At 35.3% G+C, this 24,601-nt stretch overlaps 4 protein-coding genes and 1 non-coding gene across 9 annotated transcripts; 3 read left to right on the top strand and 2 right to left on the bottom strand.

The window, feature by feature from the left end:
- Positions 1–1,263: 1,263 nt before the first annotated feature.
- On the top strand, positions 1,264–4,997 carry LOC121750357 (protein NRT1/ PTR FAMILY 5.6-like). The gene is made up of 4 exons (XM_042144881.1): positions 1,264–1,459; positions 2,875–3,092; positions 3,170–3,711; positions 3,956–4,997. Exons 1-4 carry the CDS (start codon positions 1,321–1,323, stop codon positions 4,806–4,808), a joined length of 1,752 nt encoding a protein of 583 aa, XP_042000815.1. The 5' UTR covers positions 1,264–1,320; the 3' UTR covers positions 4,809–4,997.
- Positions 4,998–6,151: 1,154 nt separating this feature from the next.
- LOC121750248 (serine/threonine-protein kinase ATG1c-like) lies at positions 6,152–12,137 on the bottom strand. Of its 2 annotated transcripts, none has more exons than XM_042144759.1 (13): positions 11,753–12,137; positions 10,930–11,050; positions 10,762–10,820; positions 10,279–10,343; positions 9,515–9,608; positions 9,358–9,438; positions 9,138–9,246; positions 8,805–8,877; positions 8,371–8,723; positions 7,915–8,213; positions 7,155–7,446; positions 6,954–7,024; positions 6,152–6,712 (listed from the first exon to the last, which is right to left on the bottom strand). In XM_042144759.1, the coding sequence occupies exons 1-13, from the start codon at positions 11,993–11,995 to the stop codon at positions 6,467–6,469; spliced, it is 2,106 nt and encodes a 701-aa protein (XP_042000693.1). In that variant the 5' UTR covers positions 11,996–12,137; the 3' UTR covers positions 6,152–6,466. The 2 variants fall into 2 exon arrangements, with proteins under 2 accessions (XP_042000693.1, XP_042000684.1); XM_042144750.1 differs by having other exon boundaries at positions 7,915–8,261; positions 11,753–12,135.
- A 3,715-nt stretch (positions 12,138–15,852) lies between these two features.
- Positions 15,853–15,926, top strand: TRNAV-CAC. Its single transcript has one exon. It is a non-coding gene; the product is annotated as a tRNA-Val (tRNA).
- Positions 15,927–16,019: 93 nt separating this feature from the next.
- On the top strand, positions 16,020–18,752 carry LOC121750941 (PRA1 family protein A1-like). Of its 3 annotated transcripts, none has more exons than XM_042145629.1 (8): positions 16,020–16,355; positions 16,613–16,653; positions 16,872–16,950; positions 17,252–17,338; positions 17,412–17,500; positions 17,604–17,675; positions 17,787–17,905; positions 18,505–18,752. In XM_042145629.1, the coding sequence occupies exons 1-7, from the start codon at positions 16,198–16,200 to the stop codon at positions 17,888–17,890; spliced, it is 630 nt and encodes a 209-aa protein (XP_042001563.1). In that variant the 5' UTR covers positions 16,020–16,197; the 3' UTR covers positions 17,891–17,905; positions 18,505–18,752. The 3 variants fall into 3 exon arrangements, with proteins under 3 accessions (XP_042001563.1, XP_042001554.1, XP_042001545.1); XM_042145620.1 differs by lacking the exon at positions 18,505–18,752 and adding an exon at positions 18,246–18,425; XM_042145611.1 differs by lacking the exon at positions 18,505–18,752 and having other exon boundaries at positions 17,787–18,425.
- Positions 18,753–18,815: 63 nt separating this feature from the next.
- LOC121750471 (ultraviolet-B receptor UVR8-like) lies at positions 18,816–24,354 on the bottom strand. Of its 2 annotated transcripts, XM_042145011.1 has the most exons (11): positions 23,928–24,354; positions 23,044–23,117; positions 22,869–22,953; positions 22,607–22,738; positions 22,258–22,449; positions 21,805–22,044; positions 21,687–21,730; positions 20,825–21,013; positions 20,216–20,306; positions 19,372–19,415; positions 18,816–19,278 (listed from the first exon to the last, which is right to left on the bottom strand). In XM_042145011.1, the coding sequence occupies exons 1-11, from the start codon at positions 24,136–24,138 to the stop codon at positions 19,147–19,149; spliced, it is 1,434 nt and encodes a 477-aa protein (XP_042000945.1). In that variant the 5' UTR covers positions 24,139–24,354; the 3' UTR covers positions 18,816–19,146. The 2 variants fall into 2 exon arrangements, 1 of the variants encoding a protein (XP_042000945.1); XR_006039883.1 differs by lacking the exon at positions 18,816–19,278 and having other exon boundaries at positions 20,714–21,013.
- Positions 24,355–24,601: the final 247 nt, after the last annotated feature.

Below are 24,601 nucleotides of genomic sequence, written 5' to 3'. Positions count from 1 at the left end.
ATTGGAACAAAGTATCATTTAAGGAACATTTTTTTTTCTGTCATAAATTGTTGTTATGTTTTAAAAAAATTCAATGCAAGTAATTGTGTCTTAATTTTTATGTTCTTAAAAACTAGTAAATTTTTTGTAGTGTGTAAGGAAAAGTTATGTTCAATAAATGCAATGTTTTTAATTACCAAAAAATGCAATATATTTATAACCTCAAAAAAAAAACTACACCGAAGCTTTATCCCAATTTATATTGCACAGTCCTAAACCTGAATCCATTGGAAACTTTGGAAGACTTTATAAAAAAATAAAAGACAAAATTTTGTCAAATACATCAACTAACTTTCTTTCTTTTTAATATTTTCGAACAAAAAGTATCAGTAACATATGCATGCTCCTTGGACCTTTTGAGTTTTTCATAAGATAAGTTTAATCATCGAAACAATTTTACAATTTATATACTCTTGAAATATTATAATTTATAAACTCTTAATAAGCTTTAGCAAAATACCATCAGATAAAAATCCCACGTTAGTGCGCTTTTAATTAAACACAAATCCACATAGTGTGGCTACACTATCGTTATTGAATTAAGGCTTTATCTAATGGATATTTTGTCATGGTTGACTTAAAAAGTTTAATTAAGAATGATTAATTCATATTGTTTGTTGATCTTGGATAAGTATAGTTTAATGCAAATGAATGTTGGTCGTAAAGCAACTTAATAATTAGCTTAAACTAGACAAACTATATAAGCATCCAATATATTGGATGCTATTCCTTGGTATGTACAAACAATGACCATTCACCATACCAAGTGGAGAATCCAGTTATTCTCAATCAAAATCAATGATAATTACTAGTGTGCAAACCATTTAATTGGACCCACAATTTTAGGTTATTTATACCTTCACTCTAGAAATCGTGCAAAGTTTTATTATTTATGGAATCTAATTTAAAAGAAAATTAAGTTTGTAAAATAATTATTTCCATAAGATACATTGTAATAGAATAAACTCATTTATCCGTGCATTATTATACTACTAATAGAAAGTAAAATTTAGTACTATATCATAACTAATTCTCTTTATATATAAATAAATGTTAAGAACAATTAATAATTAAATCCACTCAAACACAAAGTATGAAAACCACATATCTCTCAAGTTCAGGGACCAAAAGGCAATTTTCCTCAAACTAGTGGACAATAAAATTCAGCTGAGTAATAATCGATCCTCTCTCATTCTCTCTTTTTGTGTATGTATATATATAAATGACTAGCTAAAGTTGAAAACCCACAACTTAATTAGCAAAGTATAGTGAAGCAAGAAAATGGATGAAAACAAGAAAGAAAATGAATGTGCAGAGCATGATGAGGAGAAATGGGTGTATGATTCTTCTCTTGATTATAAAGGAAGAATTCCACTTCGAGCTTCAACTGGTGCATGGAAGGCTTCTCTCTTCATTATAGGTATGTAATTCCATAAATATTATGCATAATGATTCATAAAATATTTCTCACAATTTACTCAACTTACTATTCCAATTACACGTAGTATTAAATTTATAAGATTTGTGATGAAATTTTTGAAATGATATTATTGTTTTCCATTAGTAAATGTGTGAAGATGCCCAGATAGGTAGTTTTTTATTGTCACATATTGTAATCAATTTATTAAATATTTCACATATTTTTAAATCTCGTACATATAATATAACTGTATATGTATTATATCATTTCTAAGTATGTTTATTTGATTGCATGAAGAGAAAAATCATACTCCGTAGTCCGTCTTGTATGTGACATACTCCTTTTTTATTGTCTAACATTTTCTGGAATCGATAATTGAATAGATAGTGCCTAGTTTTTTTTTTAATCTAAAAATGATTGAGATTAAGTGAAAATATATGCGTTTGAGGATCATACTATCTTTTAGTCAAAGGATTTCATAGTGGATACATAGCTGTATTTATTATATTTAAGAATTTCATAGTGGATATAAGTTAGTATAATCTTTTCTTTTTTGAAGAATATTAACGTACTAATCCTAAAGAAAAGAAAACAATGCGCCTTATAAAGATCATAAAGAAATCAGTGAGGGGAGAATGAGCATATATGATAGTACATGCTTTAATTCATTTTCCAATTAATTCTGTCATTCCTGCACGAATCTTTTGGTTTGACTAACAGAAAATCTTAGAAAACAACAAATTTTATTACTACTAATATTTTGTTATGTATCATGAATATTGCGCGTTCATATAGTAGTATTTTTACCGACAAAATAAAAGTTCTTACAAAGTAGAGAATCCTGGATGGTGCAACCTGGGATTAATTTCCCCTGTAGGCCTTTACAAGGCTTGTTGCCTTGGGGCTTGGCAAGCTGATGAGCCTTGACCCGTCCGGGACAGCGCTGGTCTATGGGCCGAACCCATCGGAGGGTGGCTGGTCTACGAGCCTGACCAAGGCTAGTTCACGAGACCGAATCCGGCTGGAGGGAGGGTAGTTCACGAGCCACGAGGATTGGGAAGGGCTAGTTAGCTTGTCAAATGTATCACGAACTCCGATGTATGTGTGTGTAAAAAAAAAAGAATCCAACACCTGAAAGTGGGCTTCTTGTAATGACACACTTAACCTTGATAACTGATAAGTTAGAATATAATGGATTCGCTATAATACGAGGTATATGCTCGCCTAAAATAAAATTAATTAAATGTGTTTGATTGATAGAAACTCATTTATCCTTAATTAAAGGATGTCTTAGTATTGAAGCCAAAAATAAAATGAATTTAATTACGTCATTAATCAACAATTCGTATATTTAAAATAAGATAGTAGTAATAGTTTGTAGAAAGCCCTAACGTAATTAAATTATTTTTGGACAGCAACGGAGTTTAGTGAGAGATTGAGTTATTTCGGTCTAGCCGTAAACTTGATCATGTACCTAACCAAGGTACTTCACCAAGACCTCAAAACAGCAGCTAAGAGCTGTAACTATTGGTCCGGTGTCACCACAATGATGCCCTTACTTGGAGGCTTTGTCGCCGACGCTTACCTCGGCCGATTCTCTACCATCATCGCCTCCTCCGTTATCTATATAATGGTAACCTATTACACGACCGTGTAAAATGTTCAACATTTCAACTCACACTTTATTATTTTTGTTTCGTGCAAAATTAGGGCTTACTTCTGTTGACAATGTCAAGAGTGGTCCCCGGTCTCAGACCCTGGGACGCGGGGTCCACCAACGGGGTCCATGAAGTCGTTTTCTTTCTCGCAATATATTTGGTATCGGTGGGCACGGGAGGGCATAAGCCCTCATTGGAGAGCTTCGGAGCCGACCAATTCGACGACGATCATCCAAAAGAGAGGAAAAAGAAGATGTCGTTTTTCAACTGGTGGTGTTTTGGGCTTTGCTGTGGGCTTTTACTCGGTGTGACCGTCATTGTTTATATTCAAGATCATGTAGGTTGGGCAGTAGCTGATATTATTCTAACGGCGGTGATGGTCTCGACTACGGCCATAATATGGATAGGCCGGCCGTTGTATCGCTACCGGAAGCCGATGGGAAGCCCCTTAACGCCGATGATGCAGGTGATTGTAGCAGCATTTGTTAAGAGGAATCTACCGTGTCCATTAGATTCCGACCAATTGTACCATGAGGTCCCTAAATCGGCTAAGAATCAAGGGAGTAGGATTCTTCTTCACACCAAGAAACTAAGGTAACAACACATCTCCACGTTGTGTGTAGATTTATCAAATAACAATTCTACGTGTTTAAAACCGATTGCCACATCATCGCTTATTTTGCAAATATAAGGACAGATGGGACAATTGCGAAATTTTCATCTATGGTGACTAATTTTTTATATTTTGAAAAATGTGCGACAGATGAATTTGAACATCAATCATAATTTATTTGACAATGTGCTAAAAAAGAGAGATGAATAGAATTTTGGTACGTAGGTTTCTGGATAAAGCCGCGATCATCGAAAACGACGACATTTCAAAGGAAAATCCATGGCGTCTATCAGCAGTAACAAAAGTGGAAGAGTTGAAGCTGATCATCAACATGATCCCAATATGGATGACGACTCTCCCCTTCGGGATCTGCGTCGCCCAATCCTCCACATTCTTCGTGAAGCAGAGCACCACCCTCAACCGCACCCTCGTCGCCGATTTCATGATCCCGCCAGCCTCCGTCTACGGCTTCGCGGCCATCAGCCTCGTCGTCTGCATCTCGATCTACGACAGGCTCCTCGTCCCCTTCCTACGCCGCCTCACTGGTAACGAAAGGGGCATCGACATCCTACAGAGGATCGGCATCGGCATGGTCTTCTCCGTCGCGACGATGATGGTCGCCGCCTTGGTCGAGAGGAGGCGGCTCGGCATCGTGAGCAGCAGCCCCGCCAGGAATTCACAGTCGATGAGCGTGTTCTGGCTGGCGCCGCAGTATGTGATCATCGCCGTGGGAGACTGCTTCACTCTGGTGGGGTTGCAGGAGTATTTCTATGACCAAGTGCCGGACTCGATGAGGAGTTTAGGGATAGCTTTTTATCTGAGTGTGTTAGGGGCGTCAAGCTTCCTTAGCAGCCTCTTAATAACATTGGTGGATCATGTGACGGAGAGGGGCGGCCGGAGCTGGTTCGGGAAGGACCTAAACAGTAGTCGGCTCGACTATTTCTACTGGCTCCTCGCCGGGATCACAGCCGGGAATCTGTTTATCTATTCCTTTATAGCCCGGAGATATTCCTACAAGAATGTGACCAAAACCACCACCGTCGCCGTTGCTGATTGCTACCAAGCTACTATGCCTTAGTATTATTGCTGCACTTATACATATCTACTCTTTTAGTATACACTTATATCATTATATGCATAATATACTCCTAGTATGTAGTTATTGGTTTACAACAGGGCCAGGCTACTCACATCTCTCTCTCTTCCGATTTTGCATATATATAGCACGCAATTTTTAAAATATTTTCAGAACATAAATGGTACTTGATCTTTCACTTTCGCACATAAAATGGTACCTGATATTTATTTTATATCATTTTTGGTACCTATAAATCATATTTTTGGTACCTGATGCAATTTTCACCACAAAATACCATCTAAATAAATTCATTTTTCCATTTGTGTATAAAGGGTATTTTGGGCATTGACAAAACTAGACCAAAATGATATTATAATATCTTCTCTCATTCTCCTCACTCTTTATACTAGTATTATTATTAATCAATATTAATATTATTATTTTGATGTTATAAATTAATAATTAATTTATTTTTTAATATCATATAAATATACTTAATCATAATTATAGTTATAATTATATTTAATTATTATAATAATATTATTGTTATAATAGTAAAAATTAGTAGTAATTAATAAATAATTATTATTATTTTATATTAAATTAATAACTAATCAATATAGTCCTAATCAAAATTTAAAATTGTGAATTATATTCATAATGATAAAGAGTTAAATATTTTTAGTTAGGTGTTTCAACCCTAAAATGAGTATAAATAATTTAATTAAAAAATATTCGATTAATTTAATTACTTTAAATAATTAATTTAATTAGGTGTTTTGTTATTGATTTATATTATGAATGCAATTAGATGTATGTATAAAACACTAAAAAGAAAGAAGAAAAGGAAGAGAAAAGAGAGAAACATAAACTAAGGAGAAAAAGAAAGAAGAAAGGAAGATAAAATACTAAAAAGAAATAAGAAAGGAAGATAAAATACTAAAAAGAAAGAAGAAAATGAAGAAAAAAGAAAGAAGAATAAAGTAAAGAAGTAAAAAAAGAAATAAGAAGAAAGAAAAAAAATCACATATTTGGTTCTATTTAATTGAAATTTCCAAAAATATCCTCCATAACAAAATAATCACATGTTTGGTGCCTGTGGTTATTTTTGTCCTGGGTACCAAAAACGATATAAAAGAAAGATCAAGTACCATTTATATGCTAAAATGAAAGATCAGATACCATTTATGTAGTTAACTCTTTTCATGATATTGTTTCACAGTGTTTTGTTTTTTTAACAATTACTGCTCAGAATATGTCGATTTTTTATCAGCTATGAATTTGATAGTACTAGCTAAAGCTTTAAATTGAATCAATAAACTTATACACAAATCAAACCTGAATAAAAAAATTAAAATAATTTAAATTTAAATAATACGTTTAGTTCCACTCTCGAAGAAAAAAGGAGCAAGAGAAGACACAGATGAATACACAGTAAAGTTCTAATTTTTGGTATTCATCAACCATCAACTGCATAAACGTATCATTCATTTTAGAGACCAATTTATAATACAAAACCTCACCTATAAACGCATTAATCACAAGGAGAGGTACTTCAACTTCTTTTTTTTCCCTCATTTTTCTTTTTTTTTGGGTTATTAACCGATTAAAACTCGTTTTTTCATAGATATCTGTACAACATATATAGTTTACCATTGTCATGAAGGGCAGGGTCGGCCATCATCAGCAGCCTTGAAGAGAGCCATTCTCTGAGACTGTGAGATGATTTGCCTGTTATTCAGAACATCGACGTAATTCTTGATACGGTACCTATCTGAGCTCGTGAGGGAGAATGGAGGATTCAGGATGAGGCAAGGTGCTTCCACAAGTATAAACTGTAGGAGACGAGCTGCCTTTGAATAAAAGACCACAGCGTTTCCTATGTCACCCATGTATTCGTCTACCTAGAAACAGAGCATAGTAAAAGAAAATCCATTTAGTTTTCTACCAATGTTTTTGAAGATTAGTTCTTGATTTAGGCCTAGCATGGGGCCGCAGCAGAACAAATGCGTTTATGAATGATTTCAACTGTGGTGAGCCAGTACAAGATGGTGTCAATTTTGCAGCATGCAGTTATTTAACTTTCATACAGCATGTTCTGATCCAAGAAAAGTAGCAATACTAATAAATTAACTAAGTACTTACTGCTCCTCGTCTGCCTAATGCAAGAGCAGACTGATATATGAGCTCCATTGCATCTGGCATCTCCATATTTCCTGAAATGAAGAAGCGTGCCTAGGCGAGATTAAATAAATTGCAGACAAATGGACTTCTTCAAGCCAAAGCCCTACTGAGAAAAGGATGAACAAGATTGTTGGTTCTCAAAGACAAGTATGCGAACCATACCAGGCTCTATCATTTTAGCAAGTTCTTCAGCATTCCCAACTTCATGAAGAAATGCTCTCTCAATCAGTGAGGAGATATCATGAGGTTCTAGATTGTTAGCAATATCTAGACAGTCTTGGGCATCCGGACTATGTCGGAGGTTAGAGACTTCTGTCAATCTTGTAGCCTCTTGAGACGAACTTCCTTCACTAGCTGACGCGGCATAAGTGTGACAAATATCCAGTGCTTGCTTCCATATAGCAAGAATTACAAGCTGGATAGAAAATGCCTCTAGTTGCTTTCCTCCATCAGCCTAGCAAATTACAACAATTAAAATCAAGTTACAACATGAGGATAACCATATCCAGGCAATCTTCTCGTAATGTTGTTAGGAATCAAATGCTAAATGATGCACAAAAAGAATCATAGAACGATGTAAGTAACTTCATATACCTTATGGAAGATTAACAATAGGAAGGATGTGACTTGTTAAATTCATATTGAGATTGAATATATAATTCAAGTATGAAACCCCCCCCCCCCCCCCATTCAATTTCTCAAATAACATTTCCCAATCAACCACCAATTTTTCTCCTACTTTCTCATTCTCTCTCGTGATAAATATTAGTCCTATGTCACATATAAATGGCCAATTCTCTTACACTATTCAGAGCAAGGAGCAGGCGGAACACAAACAAGAATCGTGAGCCAAGGTTTATAAAGAAAATCATTAGGCAGGTTGCTTAAGTAAGAATTCTGATACCAAAGTTCTGCAAGATACCTTTTCGTTCACTAATTCAGTTATGGAAGACGCACAGCACTGCAATGACTTGATTCGGGTCATGCAGTCACTTGATGGTTGTTCCATATCCATTGATCCTTGTGAAGACCTAGGAGCAGAGATGGCACTTCCTAGATTCCCGGTGTCATCAACACGACCAGTTGCTCCACCTCCAATTGACATTGGTGAACTTGTTTTCTTCATTTTTCCAGAAGCAAGAGGTTGGTCAGCAGTTTTAGAGGGAAAATGTCCTTGCTTAGAAGCACGTCCTCCCGAAGAAGATAAGTCTAGTGGAGGACCTGACACAATCACATAGTCCTGGTCGATTGACTCAAGTGAATCTATGACTGCCAATTTGGGGGAAAATTAGTGAAAGAAAAATAATGCCCAGGCAGAAGATAACCAGGAGGACTCTATTCTGAAAAAAGGAAGCAAAATATTTGACAAAATATGCACCTCTTGGATGACCTTCAAGTGTTCCAAGGTCATTCCTTTTAAGTGATTCTTTTAAGTTTCCTTCTGAAAGTTGACGACTACCAAGATTGGAGCTTGTAATTCTTGTTTTGCATGGGCCACTATTGTTCTTGGAAGAACCTGCTCTGGTCGCAAGATTTAAATAATCTCTCTGCTCAAATTTTGAATCAAGAGAAAATCCATACATGGATCTCATGGTTGACCTCTTAGGAGATGGACTGCCAACCGGCACACTAGAATCATCATCCAGACTAAATGGTAAGCAATCTTCTTGAGAACTTTCTTCTGTATTCCTCCCGGGGAAATCATCTAAGTCTCTCCGTGATTGCCTATTACTGAGCACAACAAATAAGTCCCCTTTTCAGACCTATAAAGCTTGTATTCTCAAGATATTGTAAACTTCTGGCAGCACTTACCTGAAGGAATCAATTGGCTGCGTGTTGGACAGATACGGATGGTTGAAAAATTCTTCAAATGTCAAACGCTCAACTGTGAAGGAACTCATAGACCAGTCAGATTTGGGAATAGAAGGGAGAGAAAAGGAACGATAAAGCCCTGACTTTAGAGAAGCTAGTGTCCAGTGCAAACCATGCAAAGCTATGAATTATCATTTGTTATTTATATTAATCGTGTAAGAACTGATATTCTAAAATCTGAAGTCAGCTAACAAAGAAACTTTCAGGTCAAAGCTAAAAATATGAAAGAGTTGAGCATGTTTAGCATATCAGAATCCAAAACATGACGATTACCTGGATTACGCCGGAGCAGTTTCGTACACAAATCTATGCAGTACGGGTTCAAATCCTTGGCCTCTGGTGGAAATGGCAAATCATTTGACTTTATGATGTTTTGTAGCAGCTGCAAAATGAACCATCCTATTGGTTAGTCAACTAGGCTCTTCCCCATTAGCAAAACTAGCTTCAGTAAAGAAAAGGAAAAACCATCCTTGAAGAGATAAGATCAAGAAACCTGTATCTGATTACATCCCGTGAATGGGGTTTTCCCTGTTACAAGTTGAAAAAGAATGGCTCCGACGCTCCACAGATCTGCCTGTGTTATCAGTCCAAAATTAGTATAGGAATAGACGGGGGAAAATCTGTTTCAGTAAATGATAAGTGAATCTCACCTTAGCATCATACTTCTGAAGTTGCATTATTTCTGGAGCCATGTAAAGAGGTGAGCCACAAAGAGTTTCTGCAAGGCCTCTCGGTTGTAAAGATCTGTATAAAGCATAAGTATTGAGAATTTCAGAACTATGTTTATCAAATTATCGATCTTTACAATATGATTCATGACTATCTTAGCAAATGCCACAGAACATTCTTACAATCTAGAACCTTTTCCCACGCATCTTTGATGTAATTTTTGCCTTTTCTGTTTCATAACATTAATGCTTAATACCGTCTAGCAACAAGTAACCAATAAAAACATGTTTTAAGCATGTCAAACTGCAGAGAGCAGGTAGCCATCATAAATTGCTGTGTGAATTTTTGTAGATTCCAAAGTAAAAACCAAATGTTAACATATTACTAATATATCTGGATAGATATGAGCAATAAGAAAAACATCAAAACAAAAATTATAGAAATAACACATTAAGATGGCATAAATACGATAATTAGTGTTTAAGGCACCAGAGCTTGAGAAAATCAAGGCAATGTGTTTCAGGCTCAATCAAGGTGAATTAATAACCAAGATCTTAGCTGAGCCCAACAATACATCCATGGATTTCTTCATCAAAGCAAAAGAACTAGTAATGTATCCTAAGTTAACCGAGATACAGAAAATCAGCATCACCAATTGACCTTTTTCCTTACTAGAACATATCCAAGGTGTAGCTAATGAACTCAAAAGAAACTGTATACACACTAGAAGAGAAGATAGCTATACCTTGCAAACCCGAAATCAGCAATCTTCAGGGTGCTATTATCACCATTGGTGGAAAGGAGTAAATTCTGTTTCAAAAATAAGATACATTTAAATGACATGTATCAATAAAAAATGCCATTTTTCACTGGACATCATGAAAAACTTGTTTTGACTTTAGAGGGTGAGGTAATGATTGCATGTCATCTGTTTAAACATAACATTTCACTTCTGCCTGAAAGCTAACAACATAGCAACCTATCTTAATTCTTTAACTTCAACAATTTATGTTGATTGGGTATAATTATGGGCTCATATACTACTGGTGAATTGAAAAGAAAATGGGAGAGGTGTGGTAGGAGGAAAAAGCAAGGAGCGAGAAGCAAAATCGTAAAAAATATGACAAAACTTAACAAGTCCATGAAGCTCATTGTATGAAGAATGAGGAAACTATGAAATCCACAACCTAGGAAAGGCGTAAAAATAAAGGTAGCTTTTAATGCAAACCTGGGGCTTCAAGTCCCGGTGAATAAGATTGTTGTCACGAAGAATTTTCAGACCCTCCGCTGCAAAAGAGGACGTATAACACGGGTACGTTATTCTACAAGAGAAACAAAGACAACTAGAGAGTAGGGAGAGAAAAAAAAAAAGAAAAAGAAAAAAGAAGCGTGAAACCTAGTTGCTGCATAAAGTGCTTAGCAGTTGCTTCAGACACTTTTCCTTGTCGTTGTTGAATATACATTGAAAGGTCGCCCCCTTTGCAGTACTCCAAAACAATGTATATCTTCCCAGGTTCCTACAGTTATACACAGTAAACAATTTCCAGTACAATGAAAGTATTATCTTAAACTGTGATAAAAATATATCCAGCTTTTCTCAAATGTTTGCAGGATCACATTAAGCATCACTTTTCCTCCAAAAGAGTTCAATAAACATAACGTGCAATGACAGTTTCTTCTTTTTCATTCCATCACATGCAAGAAAACAATCATTTGTTGCTCATTTCTCATTAAAATCACAGAAACTCAACTAGTCACAAGAAAAGGTTTACACTGCCAAACTGAAAATATGCGAAGTTAAACACTACAGCCGCAATAGCAGCAGCTACCTTCACCTCCTGATAACGAAGTTTTCAGTTTTAGATGTGATTTACAATATGGCAATAGATACTCTCATTAAATTCTTTCATACTTTTGCTCTTCTAGTCCTCATGTTGTAGCCTTCACTCAGAATCATAAAGTTACTCATTCAACACAATAATACCACTTAACCACATTATCTCTAAATATACTTCACAAAATATTGAAATTCCCAATTATACCAAAAATAAACATACACACAATCTGTACTCCATTTCATAACCCGTACTTATTGTACATTAAAACGTACGCGCAAACCCAACACAACGAAATCAATCAAACAGTCGCAATTTCACGACAACCTAGCAACTCGCCAACACTCCAAAGCACAATTTCAACAAAAACAAGACAGTAATTACCTCGATCATATCGTGCAACCGGATAATATGGGGGTGATTGATCCTCTTGAGGATGAAAATCTCCGACTTGAGACTCTCCTGCAGCTTGGAATTCAACCTGGCGGTGGCGATCTCCTTGATCGCGACCTCCGTGCCGTGGACGCGGTGGCGCGCGTGCCACACCGTGGAGAAGGAGCCCGCCCCAATCTGCTTCCCCACCACGTAATCGCCAACGGCGTAGTACCTCCTCATCGGCTGATCCATCGGAGACAACTAGCAACTTCAATTATCGAGATTTAGAGCTCGAATCAAAAGGAATTGAAGCTGAACTCCCAGTGATGATGTTGTGGGGGGGGGTTATTTTTGCTTTGTTTTTATTCAGCGTTTTTGGGGGCGATGAATTGATCAATGTATTTATAGAGTTTTTGAATGGGATTGGACTGGATTGGTTGATTTAATAATGTTTGGGATATTGAGTTTGTATATTTTAATGCGCGAAATACGTTAAATTTTTATATAGTAGAATTGGTTTTTGGCTTATTTGCGGCCTCTTAATAAAAATAATAGCGTTGTAATTTAAAAGATCTTTTACTCTTTTAACTTTATTTTCTACCTAAAACGATCTTCAAGACTTCGACTAAGTAGAGGAATATTTAATCATTTTTAGAGGCCAAATAGTGGTAAAAATGGTGTGTGGGTAGTGGTACAATCTAAAAAAGTAATAAAAATTAAATATAAAAAATAGTGGAAGGTGACCCAATCTTTTATATATTAGTATTAATTTTATAATAAAATGTGATTATGATATAGTTAGTGGAATATGAGGTACATTATTAAAAAAAGTAAATAAACACATTTATTGGTTGATGAACGAAAATGACAAAATAAGATGATTATTGGTGGACGAAGAGAATACTTAATTTTTCATGAAGAGTGGAAGAACTGCTTGATCAAAAAATTATCCCAAAATGTTTAAAAATCTCTCAAGTAATATTGTTCATGTAATTAAAAAAAAGTCTCAAATACTAGTATTTTATTGGTGAAAATTATACAAATGAGCAAACATCATAGCATAGACATATTTTATGTAGCTCACTCTTAATTTGATCTCCACACACTCATGTTGATGTGGATTCCATATTGAAAGGTTAGGTCAAATAAGTTTGTAAACACCTTACAAGCAATAAACATTAGTTCCAATAACTTAAATTCTGCTTAAAAATAAGTTTATCAACACTCAACTTATTTTTCAAAATCTTATACACTATTAATTCTTTTACAAAATAAATTTATTATACTGTAGTTTGTTATTTTCAATGTACATACTTTGTATTTCATCTTTCTTTCGTTTTTTCGGTATAATTGGAATTTTCTCTTCCTAATTTATATTTCTCTCTAACTAGGAGTACTTCAACTCCTAACTTGTTATTTATCCTTTAGCTTACAAACTCAATTATCAAAAGAACACTTGAATTAAGACTTTATAGTTCATAAGTTTTTCATATGGAGTAGCTTTAACACATAGTAAGATCGAACGCTTGAATTAAGACTTTATAGTTCATAAGCTAAGGTTAACAAATTATGGGCTGAATAGCGATCCAACCCAATAAGATCAAACACAAACTTGACATGTTAAGGAAACTTCCAATATGAAACATCTGATTTTTGACACGAGGTTTTATATAGTGTTGTTTTATTAGTTAATGAAGAGAGAATAAAATAAGAGAGATGAAAAGTAATTATGATTTTGTTTCATTTTAGGAAACATTTCATTTTTAATGGGATAACCCAAAAAGGAAAATATTTCATTTTTAATAGGACAGAAAGAGTATTACCTTCAAATTAGAATACGACTTGCACCGACATAAACGCATTAAAACATGTTACAATTCGGGTTAATATACCACGATAATAAGACAAATACGACCTAATAATAGTGACATGAACATACCTAACAATATTACAACACAGATCTAATTTACACAATTAAAATCATATACTAACATGGTCATGTTAAAAGAACACTTTAGGCCATGTTTGGTTAGCGGGAAAGTAAAGTTGGCAAAGAAAATGATTCCTGAGAAAATAAATCCCGGGAATATGATTTCTAATAACTTTACTTTCCCATGTTTGGAAAATATCAAGATTTGAAAGCATATATTTGATTTAAACACTAAACTAAAAATATACTTATCATTTTTTATTTATAAAAAATAATACTACATATTATTTAATAAATTATTAATTACAAATGATAAAAATTATATTATTTTATTTATTATTACGATGGATAGTTTAAATATGGATTATACATCATAATATATAATAATATAATAAATAAGATTATTATTATTATTATCATCATTATATTTACTTAATTTTTATAATTTAAAATTTCACTACAATTTTATTGTTAATTACTAATTTATAAATTAACAATTATTATATTATTATATAATTATATTTAATTATTTAATAAATTATTATTATTATTATGATAATAAAAATAAAAATAAAAATAATAATATAGTTATAATTATGATAATTTGAATTATAGTTATTTATTATCCTGAAATTAAGTATGGTTTATACTTTTAAATTATTTTTAAAACATTGTAATAAATAATAATAATAATGATGATAATAATAATAATAATAATAATAATAATAATAATAATAATAATAAACTATACTATATTGCATTAAATATGTAAGACTCATAAAACTGGGAAAAAGAATACCTAAGAAAAGTTAGGATTCAGAATCCTGGAAAATTGTACTAACTTTCCTTGTTTCAGGATTTTGATTACTTTCCCAGTTTGATTAAAAACGGAAACAAACACAGGAATTTAAAATTTAAGGAATCAGATTACTTTCACAGACAGAATCCTGGCAACCAAACATGACCTTAGTGTATTTATCTTCCGCTTACCACCTATGCCACTACTAGTGTATTATCAACCAACAAAAAACACAGATGTAGAAATCTTTTTTATAGATCCACTATTATTGTTGTATAGTAACATTGGCTAGAGTAAATATCACATATATTCTTTCCAAATATTGTTCATTATTTTCATTTTAGTCAAATCTTCAACACATTGTCTATTTACCTAAAAACAAGCATTACTCATAGATTTACCTAATTCGTATAGTTACATACACAATAAATTGTGAATCTAATCACAATTATATTGCGCCTACACATTGAAACGTTTTGTAAATGTTCAAAATTTGATTATTGTAGTGTATGAGTAAATTGTCAAAAATATTATGGAGTTTGATCGAATATCATTCATTCCACCTTAAAAATTGGTTGGAAAAATTATGAAGTTTAACATTGTTTGTAATTGTCACGTGAACTTTGATTTGGGTGAAATTATATCTAATGTTACAATGAAAATTTAAATTTGTATCTCCTTCTCAACTACATCAATTTGAGACATGAATGCATAACAATGTAATTAACATGATAACCCACTTTATTGTAACATCATACCACTATTTTAGGGCGTTAGATCTGAAGATCGTCTGATTCTCAAGCTGTCATGTGGCAGCCCATTTTGATTAAATTGGAACATAAAATAACGCTGAAGGGTAAAATCAACATTCTCTATTTTTAGTATGTTACCAGATTTGCAGTGTTACTCTATGAATATTACAGTGTTACGCGCTTGCAATATTCGTAATACTCCCTCCGTCCCTGAAGAGTATGCACTATTTCCTTTTTCGTCCGTCCACAAAGAGTATGAACATTCAAATTTTGGAAACTATCTTCCCTCTAATGGGGCGAGACCCATTCTCCACTAACAATACTTAAAAAACTTTATCTATCTATCTATCTCTCTCTTACTTTACCAATAATGCATTAAAATACTAACGCATGCAATATCCAACACGTAAGACTACAATCCGAACCTTATTTCATCAATTCAATCTTAGGCATCCATCTTATAGATCTAAGATGGTCTCTTGTATGTATAATATCAACAATATATTATATATTATATGGGACTGAATTTTATAATTTTTACGACAAAGTTTATAAAGTGGCTGAGATATATTAGAATTCATTTATTTTTAATTATATAATAAAAAGAAAGGTTAATTTAACATCAATTGTCTGGGTGGTGTAGTCGGTTATCACGCTAGTCTCACACACTAGAGGTCCCCGGTTCGAACCCGGGCTCAGACATTTTATTTTATTTTATTTTATTTTATTTTGTCTGGTAATTTCCACGTCTCTTCTCTTCAATTTCATTTTCCCTACATATACTCAATAAGATTAGGAAAAACATATACTCAAAATCAAAATAAGTAAAATTAAAAATTTCTTCTTCTCAGTTCTCATCACACCAGCCACAATTTGTCATCTGCAATCGGAATCTTTGTTCGTTTTTTCTTTTTCCGCCTAGGTTTTCTTGCCCGCGATCTGCCGGATTGGCGATTTTTCCGACCGATCGTTGATGGATTGGAGTAACGTGACGGCGGAGGATCTGGTGGAGGCGTTGCGAGAAGTGGACTGGTCCACGCCACCGCGTCCGTTCTCCGAATTCTTCTCCCGATTCACCGTCCCCCGCTCCCAGACCAAATGGAGCAGTCGCCTCAAGTGCAATCTCTACTAGTACGATCTATTTCTCTCTTTCTTTTATCCTTCGTTGATCCACTCCGGAATTTGTATTACTTAGTGTTTCATCAATTGGAAAGGACGATTAGGGGAAATTTAGAAATTTTCCAGCTGCTTCAGAGTTTTGCTTTTTTTTTCTTTTTTTCCCCAATAAATTTATGATGTTCTTGTAAATTTGCAATTGTATCAATTTCGAATTAATCTCCGAATCTCATGCACTCCGGTACTCATTTCTGAATTTTTTTAATTTGCAGCTACAGGACTAATTATTTCTTGATGATCATACTCATTCTTGGTAAGGGTGCCTATGTCGATGGTTTATGTTTATGTGTATGAGGGTGCATATTATCTATCCTATTCCCAGTGCTGTGATTCACCACATCTTTAAACACAGTCACACTATCATTTGGGTGCCAAATTTGTGGTGGATATTAAATCAGGGTGTTTGATATGGTTTGAGGTATGTTTTTATGTGACTGATAATTGGAGCGTGAACATGCGTGTGGATTTCAGGGATGGGATTTCTTAGGAGGCCGCTTGCTATTGTTGCCGCACTGACTACTGCTATGAGCATAGCGCTTCTGAACGATAGGTATGCATGTCTGTCTAAACTGTCAATCTCACTTTTGGATTTAATTGTTGACATTTCTGTTGATGAATGGTGAGGGGTTGGCCGCCCTGAAGAAATACAATTTAAGAAAGAATCATAGAAGATGATAATTAAGGAAAATGTTCAAGAAAGTGGTGCATAGACCTAGAGCAGAAATGATAAAATTGATAGGATACTCGAATTTAACATGAATCAAAATGGTGAAACATCTTATGGTCCTGTTATGGGGGTTGTTGTGTATTTGATTTTCTCTTACACTATTTCCTTGTATATGTTTGTTTAGTTTTGCAGCTACTTTCAGTGAAAAGATCACAAGAACTATCAGGCAGTTTTCTCCCCATTTAGCTGCCAAACTTAGAGCTCCCCTTGCGTAAGTACAGTTGCTATTATAAAGTTGCTTACTGTTTGATGATTTATCTTTACCTGGAATGTTATTTATTTAGGCCTGTTATTCGTGGGCGCCCTTCTACAAAACGAGCAATATTTATATGTGGACGTCCTCGATGGGTCTCTGTTTTGGCATTTTCTGGAGGTAGAAGCTTCTTCTTCATTTTCCCAGTTTGTTGACTTATCATTAGGTCTTGATTGTTATACATTTAATAATTATGGTTTTTCATATGGAATATATTATGCAGTTAGTTTCTTCCTATGGATTGTTTCTTGTGGTGCTCTTATGGTTTTGTGGGCACTTGCTATTGGCCTTCTCGGTAATCTTCTATCTCTGCCCCCCCCCCCCCCCAAAAAAAAACAAATTATTCCAGCTTTTCATTTATAAGTCTGTAACTATGTATTCACCTCCACCCTCCTTTTTTCCACAGCTACATTGCTTCATGCAAGCTTTAGAACACCAAACCTGAAAGCTCGTCTGAACACATTCCGCGAAGAATTCCGTGCTGTGTGGCGCAATTATAGTGATCTGTAGCATGGCTGAGAAAATGTTAGATTCTGCAACTAAATTGCTTGATGTTCATAATTGATTTTTTTTAAATCTTCATATGTTGGCGTTCATGCTCTTTACTTTTTTGAAATCTTGTGCTGCATTACCTTTTGGAATGGTTTTGTGCGTTTTTTGATGATCAAGATGATTTTAAATAGTCAAGCTAGTTGTGTTGCAACCACCTTTCTGGAACTTCAGATGGTTAAGCTGCTTGTGTTTCTCATGGTCTTAGACTTGTAGCTAAGTCCTTTATTTGTTGTTTTCTTTGTTTATTGATAAGGAAAGATGCATCTCTTAATTATTTACTACCCAAAATGTGTTTTCACTTTTGATTTTCCAGTATGACAAAGCTCGAGGGGAGGTCTTTGACAAGAACAAGGAAACATCCATCTAATCCGTTTTTACTTTTTGATTCATGTAACTAGAGCTATATTTGACAATAGGGTATCCAACAACAGCTCTAAACACCATGTGTATGTCTATATAGCTTAATACATGCGGTGCATTGTTTAAGACTCAACCGATAGCTTTGTTGTTGTATGTGCTGTTCTCTCCTCTTGGTTGTGTGTTTATGGTGACCAAATTGGTGAAATTCCTAGGTGCTTGGTGTGGTCTACAAGGATATCGCTTGGTTTCTCCATCTGACAAATTTTGAATGCCAACTGCTAAATTTAGAAGCAGGGACTGCTACAATCTACTCATTAGTAGGATGCTGTAAAAAACTATTAGCTACTTCATCCTTGTTAGGTAAATGGGCATCTTAATAATTAGATTTGAAACAAGTTTGGCTCTTTTGTTATGTAAATGGGCATGCTAATAATTCGATATTGAGAAATGTTCAAGGCTATATTTCTTACAGTGAATGTGGGAGCAGTCCAATATTTGACTTTGGGAAATATGTGAGGCTGTATTTACCACGGCCAAATTGTGAGTTAACATGTTTCTTATCTTCCAAAACACAAGACAGAGATACAATGGCAGAATTTACATACGTTTGGAACCTTAATTTTGAAATTCAACCTACTGCTCCAAGAAAAGAAAAGAAAAATGCTTCTAAGAATCAACCATTAGCTTTGTTCCTGTGAGATCACTAGGAACACACTGCTGATATCGCTATCACAAAGCCAGGCCGGAAATCACAAAATACATAAAGATACAGGCCATGAAAGTGCAGCAAAAGAAATATTGTGCAGTGCATAGTTGCAACAACCTAAAGACTCCCCATGTCGCCTTATGCAATTTTAGTTTGTTCGAGTTGTCTCACAGAGCAACAGTGTGTGCCACCAACCGCAGGCAACATTCTTCATCTTGTGATCTTCCTTGAGCGTTACTTCCTCTGGGATGTTTCTGTCTACCGCATCTCCTAGGCCGAGCTTTGATTTGAACCAAAAAGCCAACAGAAAGATATGATATGAGAACTCCATAGCACAAGGAATGAAATCTCATTTGTGATGCATGTGGTGTACCTGACCGTATTTGTTCCACCCCCAGCAGAAGAGTTTACCATCCTCTGTGAAAATTTTTAAATGAGAATTAGTTCTGTCAAATCGGGTCCCACGGATACCCGTACCCGATCCGAAAATGATTTCGGGTACCCAGATACCCGACTCGGGTATCCAGTTCCAATTGTGGATTTTTTATATATTTTTTTAAGAAGATTAACTACAAAATTTTAGAAATACAAACTTGTAGTTCGAATTTGATATAAATTTGAAGTAATTCGAGTTTAAGACAAAAAAAAAACCTACAAATTATTAGAAATAAAAAATTCATATCATTCATCCATAATAAACTTCACAATTCATACCTTAACCCTAAATGTGACTTAAGAGTGAAGGATTTCGGGAGTACATTTGATTTTTTAAATAATAAAATAGATACATAATTTATTAAATTAAAAAAATTGGGTAATTAGGGTATACCCGATACCCAATAATCCAAAAATCCTATACCCGAACCCAATCCCGAAACCCGAAAAATCGGGTATTGGGTATCCAATTACCCGATATTTCGGGTTCGGATATCGGGTATCCAATTCCCGATATCCATTTTGACAGCCCTAATGAGAATTGTCGTGCTGCTTTATGAATATAATTACCACTAGATTATACATGCTCGTAAACTCAGCCACCAACAGCTCTGCTCTAGTTATCATAGGATTCTAGCTTCTTCTATATCACAGCTTACATTGTACATTGATGCTATGGTAATACTTCACACTTGGAAACTACTATGAACTACTGAAATATGAAAAGAAAATGTACTAAAAGTTAGTGACAGGTATCTCAACAAGTAGTAATCATGTTTTACCTGTCAGGATGGCATTGTGACGAGCCCCAGAGGATGCGATTTTGGCTTTCTTACTTTCCAGAACTGAAGCATCTAAAAGGCGAGGCACAACCTGTAACATTTTGGATCTTAAAGTCAAATAATTTGTACAATACTTGGCCTGTTCTAAACACCAAGTTTCAAGCAGCGCAGAGACAGATTTGCAGCAGGAGAGTCATGAACTCATGATACCATGGAGTTGGGAAGTATCTCAGTGGTTAATGTAGTTCATGACCTTTTCAGAGTTTTAACATTTATTAATATGAGGATGTCTATTTGTAGAAACAACTAAACACATATAATCGGGTCCCACAAGAACTTAAGCAGTTTGGGCCAAATGGTTAGCCAATTCAACGAGGCAAGAAATCTTTAAATTGCTTTTTTCTTTTCCCTGCCCCTATCTTGTCAGTTTCCATTCAGCCCTTGTGCAGATCTCATGGTCGATTTCGAATTTAGGCAGTGTATGATATTTTTTAATACCTGCTTATTCTCTTTTGCTTCACACCAGAGTACTTGAGATCAACTCTATAAAAAAGATCAGAGAGCAGCCAGGTTCAGAACACAATAATATACGACTCTGGCTTAACTTACCTCACATTGATCTTGATGTGTTCCCAACCCCAGTTGGCCGAACTGATTCCCACCAAAGACATAAACACGTCCATCAGAAGATATGCATATCGTATGCCAGAGTCCTGCAGCAACAGCTTTGATCTGAGAATCCCTTAGAAAAGGCACAAATGTTGGTCGCAGTATATCCTCGGTATTTCCTTGTCCACACTGCAATAAAAAGCTTTTAGAAAAGAACAATCTTTATAGCTTTACATCAGATAACATTTACGAAGCCTCAACATGCTTGAAAAAGTTTTGGACATGCATGTTGCAGACAAAGCAAGAGAGGAAGTCACAGGGTGTTTCTGGGTTGAAGTGTAGATGACCTCGAAACAATATATTTTGCTAAAACCAGCAGAATATAGTCAAGGAAAACAACTTTGATATGGTTCTTCATATTTCTCATCTGGTTCCTGTCTACTCCCCACATATTTTGGCTTGACTTGTATTTAAGCAGGCTATTTGCACAAGCATAGTCCTTTTCAATGAGAAAAAAAAATACTACTACAATCCTTCATCTCAGTACTAATTCACATCTATAACCGATTAACCGAAGATAATATTGAGCTCTTGGGAAGGTGTATGTATCATGTCTTCATCATCATAAGCATTTATTCATTTCCATAAGTAGAAAGCTTTTTGAGTCGATAACATCAAGAGTAGCACATCTCATATTGAAAGTGTCTGCCCAAAGTTGAAACTTCAGTGAAAGAAATCTTGCAATGAGTATTACAATCCAGTTTATTATACAGCAAAGCTATAATTTGTACCTATATCTGTAATGCTTTGTCACGAGATTCCAAGAAAAGCAAATGTGTATATCACGTAAAAAAAAACTCACCTGCCCATAAAGACCCCAGCCAAAGGCAAGAAGCACACCAGTATCTGATGCAAAAGAAAATAACTCTATCAGCAGGGGAATAAGGTTTCCACATATTAGTGAAGCACTTCCTAGTTACCTGTTATCACTGCACTGTGCCTGCCTCCACATGCAATACCCTTTACGTAATTTCCTATGGATTTTTTTGGTTCAGCTGCTGAGTCAACACTATTTTGATTATTTACTCCAGAGCTCCCTCCTCCATTCAATGATGGGTCAATACAAGGTATAAGATGAGGAGATGCCACCATTTTTATCCTAGATCCTAGACCAAGCTGGCCTTCTCCTCCATAGCCCCAACCCCATACCTGTCCCACATCTAAAATCCGGTAAAAGTATGATGCATCAGCTCTTGTTTATACATAAATATCTTCTTCCTTAACATTAAAGTCTTCTTGCTAAACATTAGATATCTTCCATAGCTTCATACGTCAAAATACCTACAAGACCTCCAAAACTATAATGTAACCACATGGATGTAGAAACTACACCAAAAGTGTAGTTTGCAGGCGGAAGCATAAAAGAACTTTACCTGACAATGCTAAAGTATGGCGCCCGCCTGCTGCAACTGAGGTGATCCTCACCCCAGGATCCAGGCTTACAGGACAAGGCGGCATTGAAAGTGTTTCATCTGCAGGCGTTAATGCCTCAGAGTCTTGCTGAGGAACAACTTTTCTCCGTTTTAGCATCTCATCTCCAGATAATTTGTCATTTGAACCCAAAACTGATCCAGTGGTAGAATTCAAACTATGAGACTGAGGAATCCCTCAAGCATTAACCTTTGTTATCCATTACTTATGTATCTTTGTGCAGTTCATATATCTATTCTAAAACAGTATTGGGAAAAAAGAATTCTTAAAATTAAATTATCACTAAGATACCTTGGTCAGTTATTGTTGAACTTTGTCTTTCGCCAGTTTGATCATCACTAGTTTTTAAAGTGTTCCAAGTACAGGTGATTTTTACAGATGGAACACACTCCTTCCAACCCCATGTGTACACTTCACCCTTGTCTGGAAACATGAAAAATTACTCTTATAAGTAACAATGCGGCGTGAGAATGAAAGGAAAAGAGGAACTCCATTCAGATGGAACTGCCATTCAAGAAAGGAATCAGATAAGAACAAGAATTTTTGGATATACCTGTTACTGAAACACAGTGTGCCCAGCTGGCAGCAGCTTCCATTATCGGATTAGGTGATGGAAGAGGATACACCTCTGGAGTCTCCTATATGAAGTAAAAAATGAAGATGTTGAATCAATTAGACAAATCAGGAAGTGTCTAAGGTTTTAAGTTAAAAAATGATAGCTGGATTACCCCATGTTTCCCTGAGGCAAAATAGCTCTGGCCTTGGTCATCAGAGGAACCCCAAGTAACAAGTTTCCCAGAGGCTGCAAGAAATGCTTAATTGAATATAGCAATGCATTTCATAGAGAATCAGAAAACAGAACCCAAGCGACCTATATCATGTTCTCCTAAAGAACCATGACATGAACACATTTAACTGTTACATCTTCTTACCCTAGGCCACAAGTTTACATCTTTTTCTCATGCAAGAGAAGACAAATCACGGAAAACTCTACATCCAAGACAATAGAAGATGGCCAGGTAAGCATTTTCATAATCCAAAGATCTACAATCTTTTCAAATTGTACAATCAATGAAACCGTTAATAATTTCAACTTCAAACAACCTAAAATCCTGGATATCAGCAGCTTCAATAGTAATCATCTCGTCCTTTCTCAACCTAACGTTTGTCACTCTGGAGTCGCACCTAACAAAATTTCAGTCTTTGCAAGAAACTCATACGATTTTGCGTACACATTCCTATAACTCTGTCCAAGACACAGACTTCAGCTTGGAACCTATTCACGATCAATCCCAACATACCACGGCGTTCAATATGTCTTGATTCAATAAAACTATTAGTTTTATAACGCACAAGTAAACTATTCTCACCAAAAACATCAATTTCTCAGAACTCCTCAATAACCATACGAAGATCATAACACCTAGACTGAAATCAACTATTCAGTGTACATAGCACATAGCTAAATTGCTTAGCCTATTCAACTCATAACTAATAAATTCGATAATTTAAATACTCTAGTTCAACAAAAAAAATCATATACAATTCAAATTATCACAGCCAATAATCCAAACAGACCGCAAATGCATAGGAGATTAAATACGAGAACTACCGGAAATCGCCATGCCAAAGCCGCATCCACCGGCGCAAATATCCTTCCACGAATCTCCGGGAGCCTCCGCCTCCGGAAACCGCACACTCGCCGGCGAATTCAATGGAGATCTTTGCGCAGTCACCCCTGGAAAATACCCGCACATTAACACCTCCAACTGCTGCTCACTCTCATCATTAGATCCATCTTCCTTCCTCTCATCTCCATTCATCACTCAAACAAATATCCAGAAAATAAGTTGAATTTCTACGTCGATCTGAATCTTGAGTCCACATATTTTCACGGTGTTTTTAATAATCAGCTCAAGCGCAGTGACGAGGGCAAAATGGTAAAGTCACGCGACGGGGTTTAATATTTTAAGCTTTGTTCGAATCAATTTCTAGCCCATTGTGGGTGCCACGTTGGACGCTATGATAGTATCGTGCCACGTTTCGACACACGGTTGATCGGAATTCTGCAGTTAGATTTATTAAAGTTCGTCCGGTTCGAATCGAGAAAATACTGGAAGTTTCTGGAAAGTGATGCGTGGGTTGGAATCTTCTTCGCTTCGAGATGGTTCTAGCATTTGAGCGACACGTGGTGGGCCACGCTTTAATCAGCTCGAGGTTTTATATGTATATGTATGTATAGTTTGACACTGTTTCAGTATAGATTCCGAACCTTTTTTACTTTTA

Source organism: Salvia splendens, chromosome 1 (assembly GCF_004379255.2).
Source record: "Salvia splendens isolate huo1 chromosome 1, SspV2, whole genome shotgun sequence".
In the NCBI taxonomy this organism is placed as follows: domain Eukaryota; kingdom Viridiplantae; phylum Streptophyta; class Magnoliopsida; order Lamiales; family Lamiaceae; genus Salvia; species Salvia splendens.
The sequence above is the reverse complement of the archived record's forward strand: the minus strand, read 5'-3'. Positions and strand labels throughout refer to the sequence as shown.

Bases quoted from the DNA above. Each gene is read 5' to 3' on its own strand.
- LOC121750248 (XM_042144750.1), bottom strand. From the start codon at position 11,995: ATGGATCAGCCGATGAGGAGGTACTACGCCGTTGGCGATTACGTGGTG. The intron at 11,051-11,752 runs GTAATTACTGTC...GTATAACTGTAG, and splicing joins GGTTGCACGATATGATCGAG to GAACCTGGGAAGATATACAT. The intron at 7,025-7,154 runs GTATGGTTCGCA...TCTTCATTTCAG, and splicing joins TGCTAAAATGATAGAGCCTG to GAAATATGGAGATGCCAGAT.
- LOC121750357 (XM_042144881.1), top strand. From the start codon at position 1,321: ATGGATGAAAACAAGAAAGAAAATGAATGTGCAGAGCATGATGAGGAG. The intron at 1,460-2,874 runs GTATGTAATTCC...ATTTTTGGACAG, and splicing joins GGCTTCTCTCTTCATTATAG to CAACGGAGTTTAGTGAGAGA. The intron at 3,712-3,955 runs GTAACAACACAT...TTTGGTACGTAG, and splicing joins CTTCACACCAAGAAACTAAG to GTTTCTGGATAAAGCCGCGA.
- LOC121750471 (XM_042145011.1), bottom strand. From the start codon at position 24,138: ATGAATGGAGATGAGAGGAAGGAAGATGGATCTAATGATGAGAGTGAG. The intron at 22,045-22,257 runs GTAAAGTTCTTT...ACCGGATTTTAG, and splicing joins CCATACTTTAGCATTGTCAG to ATGTGGGACAGGTATGGGGT. The intron at 19,279-19,371 runs GTACACCACATG...TTCAAATCAAAG, and splicing joins GGTGGAACAAATACGGTCAG to CTCGGCCTAGGAGATGCGGT.
- LOC121750941 (XM_042145629.1), top strand. From the start codon at position 16,198: ATGGATTGGAGTAACGTGACGGCGGAGGATCTGGTGGAGGCGTTGCGA. The intron at 17,339-17,411 runs GTAAGTACAGTT...TTATTTATTTAG, and splicing joins AAACTTAGAGCTCCCCTTGC to GCCTGTTATTCGTGGGCGCC. The intron at 17,676-17,786 runs GTAATCTTCTAT...TTTTTTCCACAG, and splicing joins ACTTGCTATTGGCCTTCTCG to CTACATTGCTTCATGCAAGC.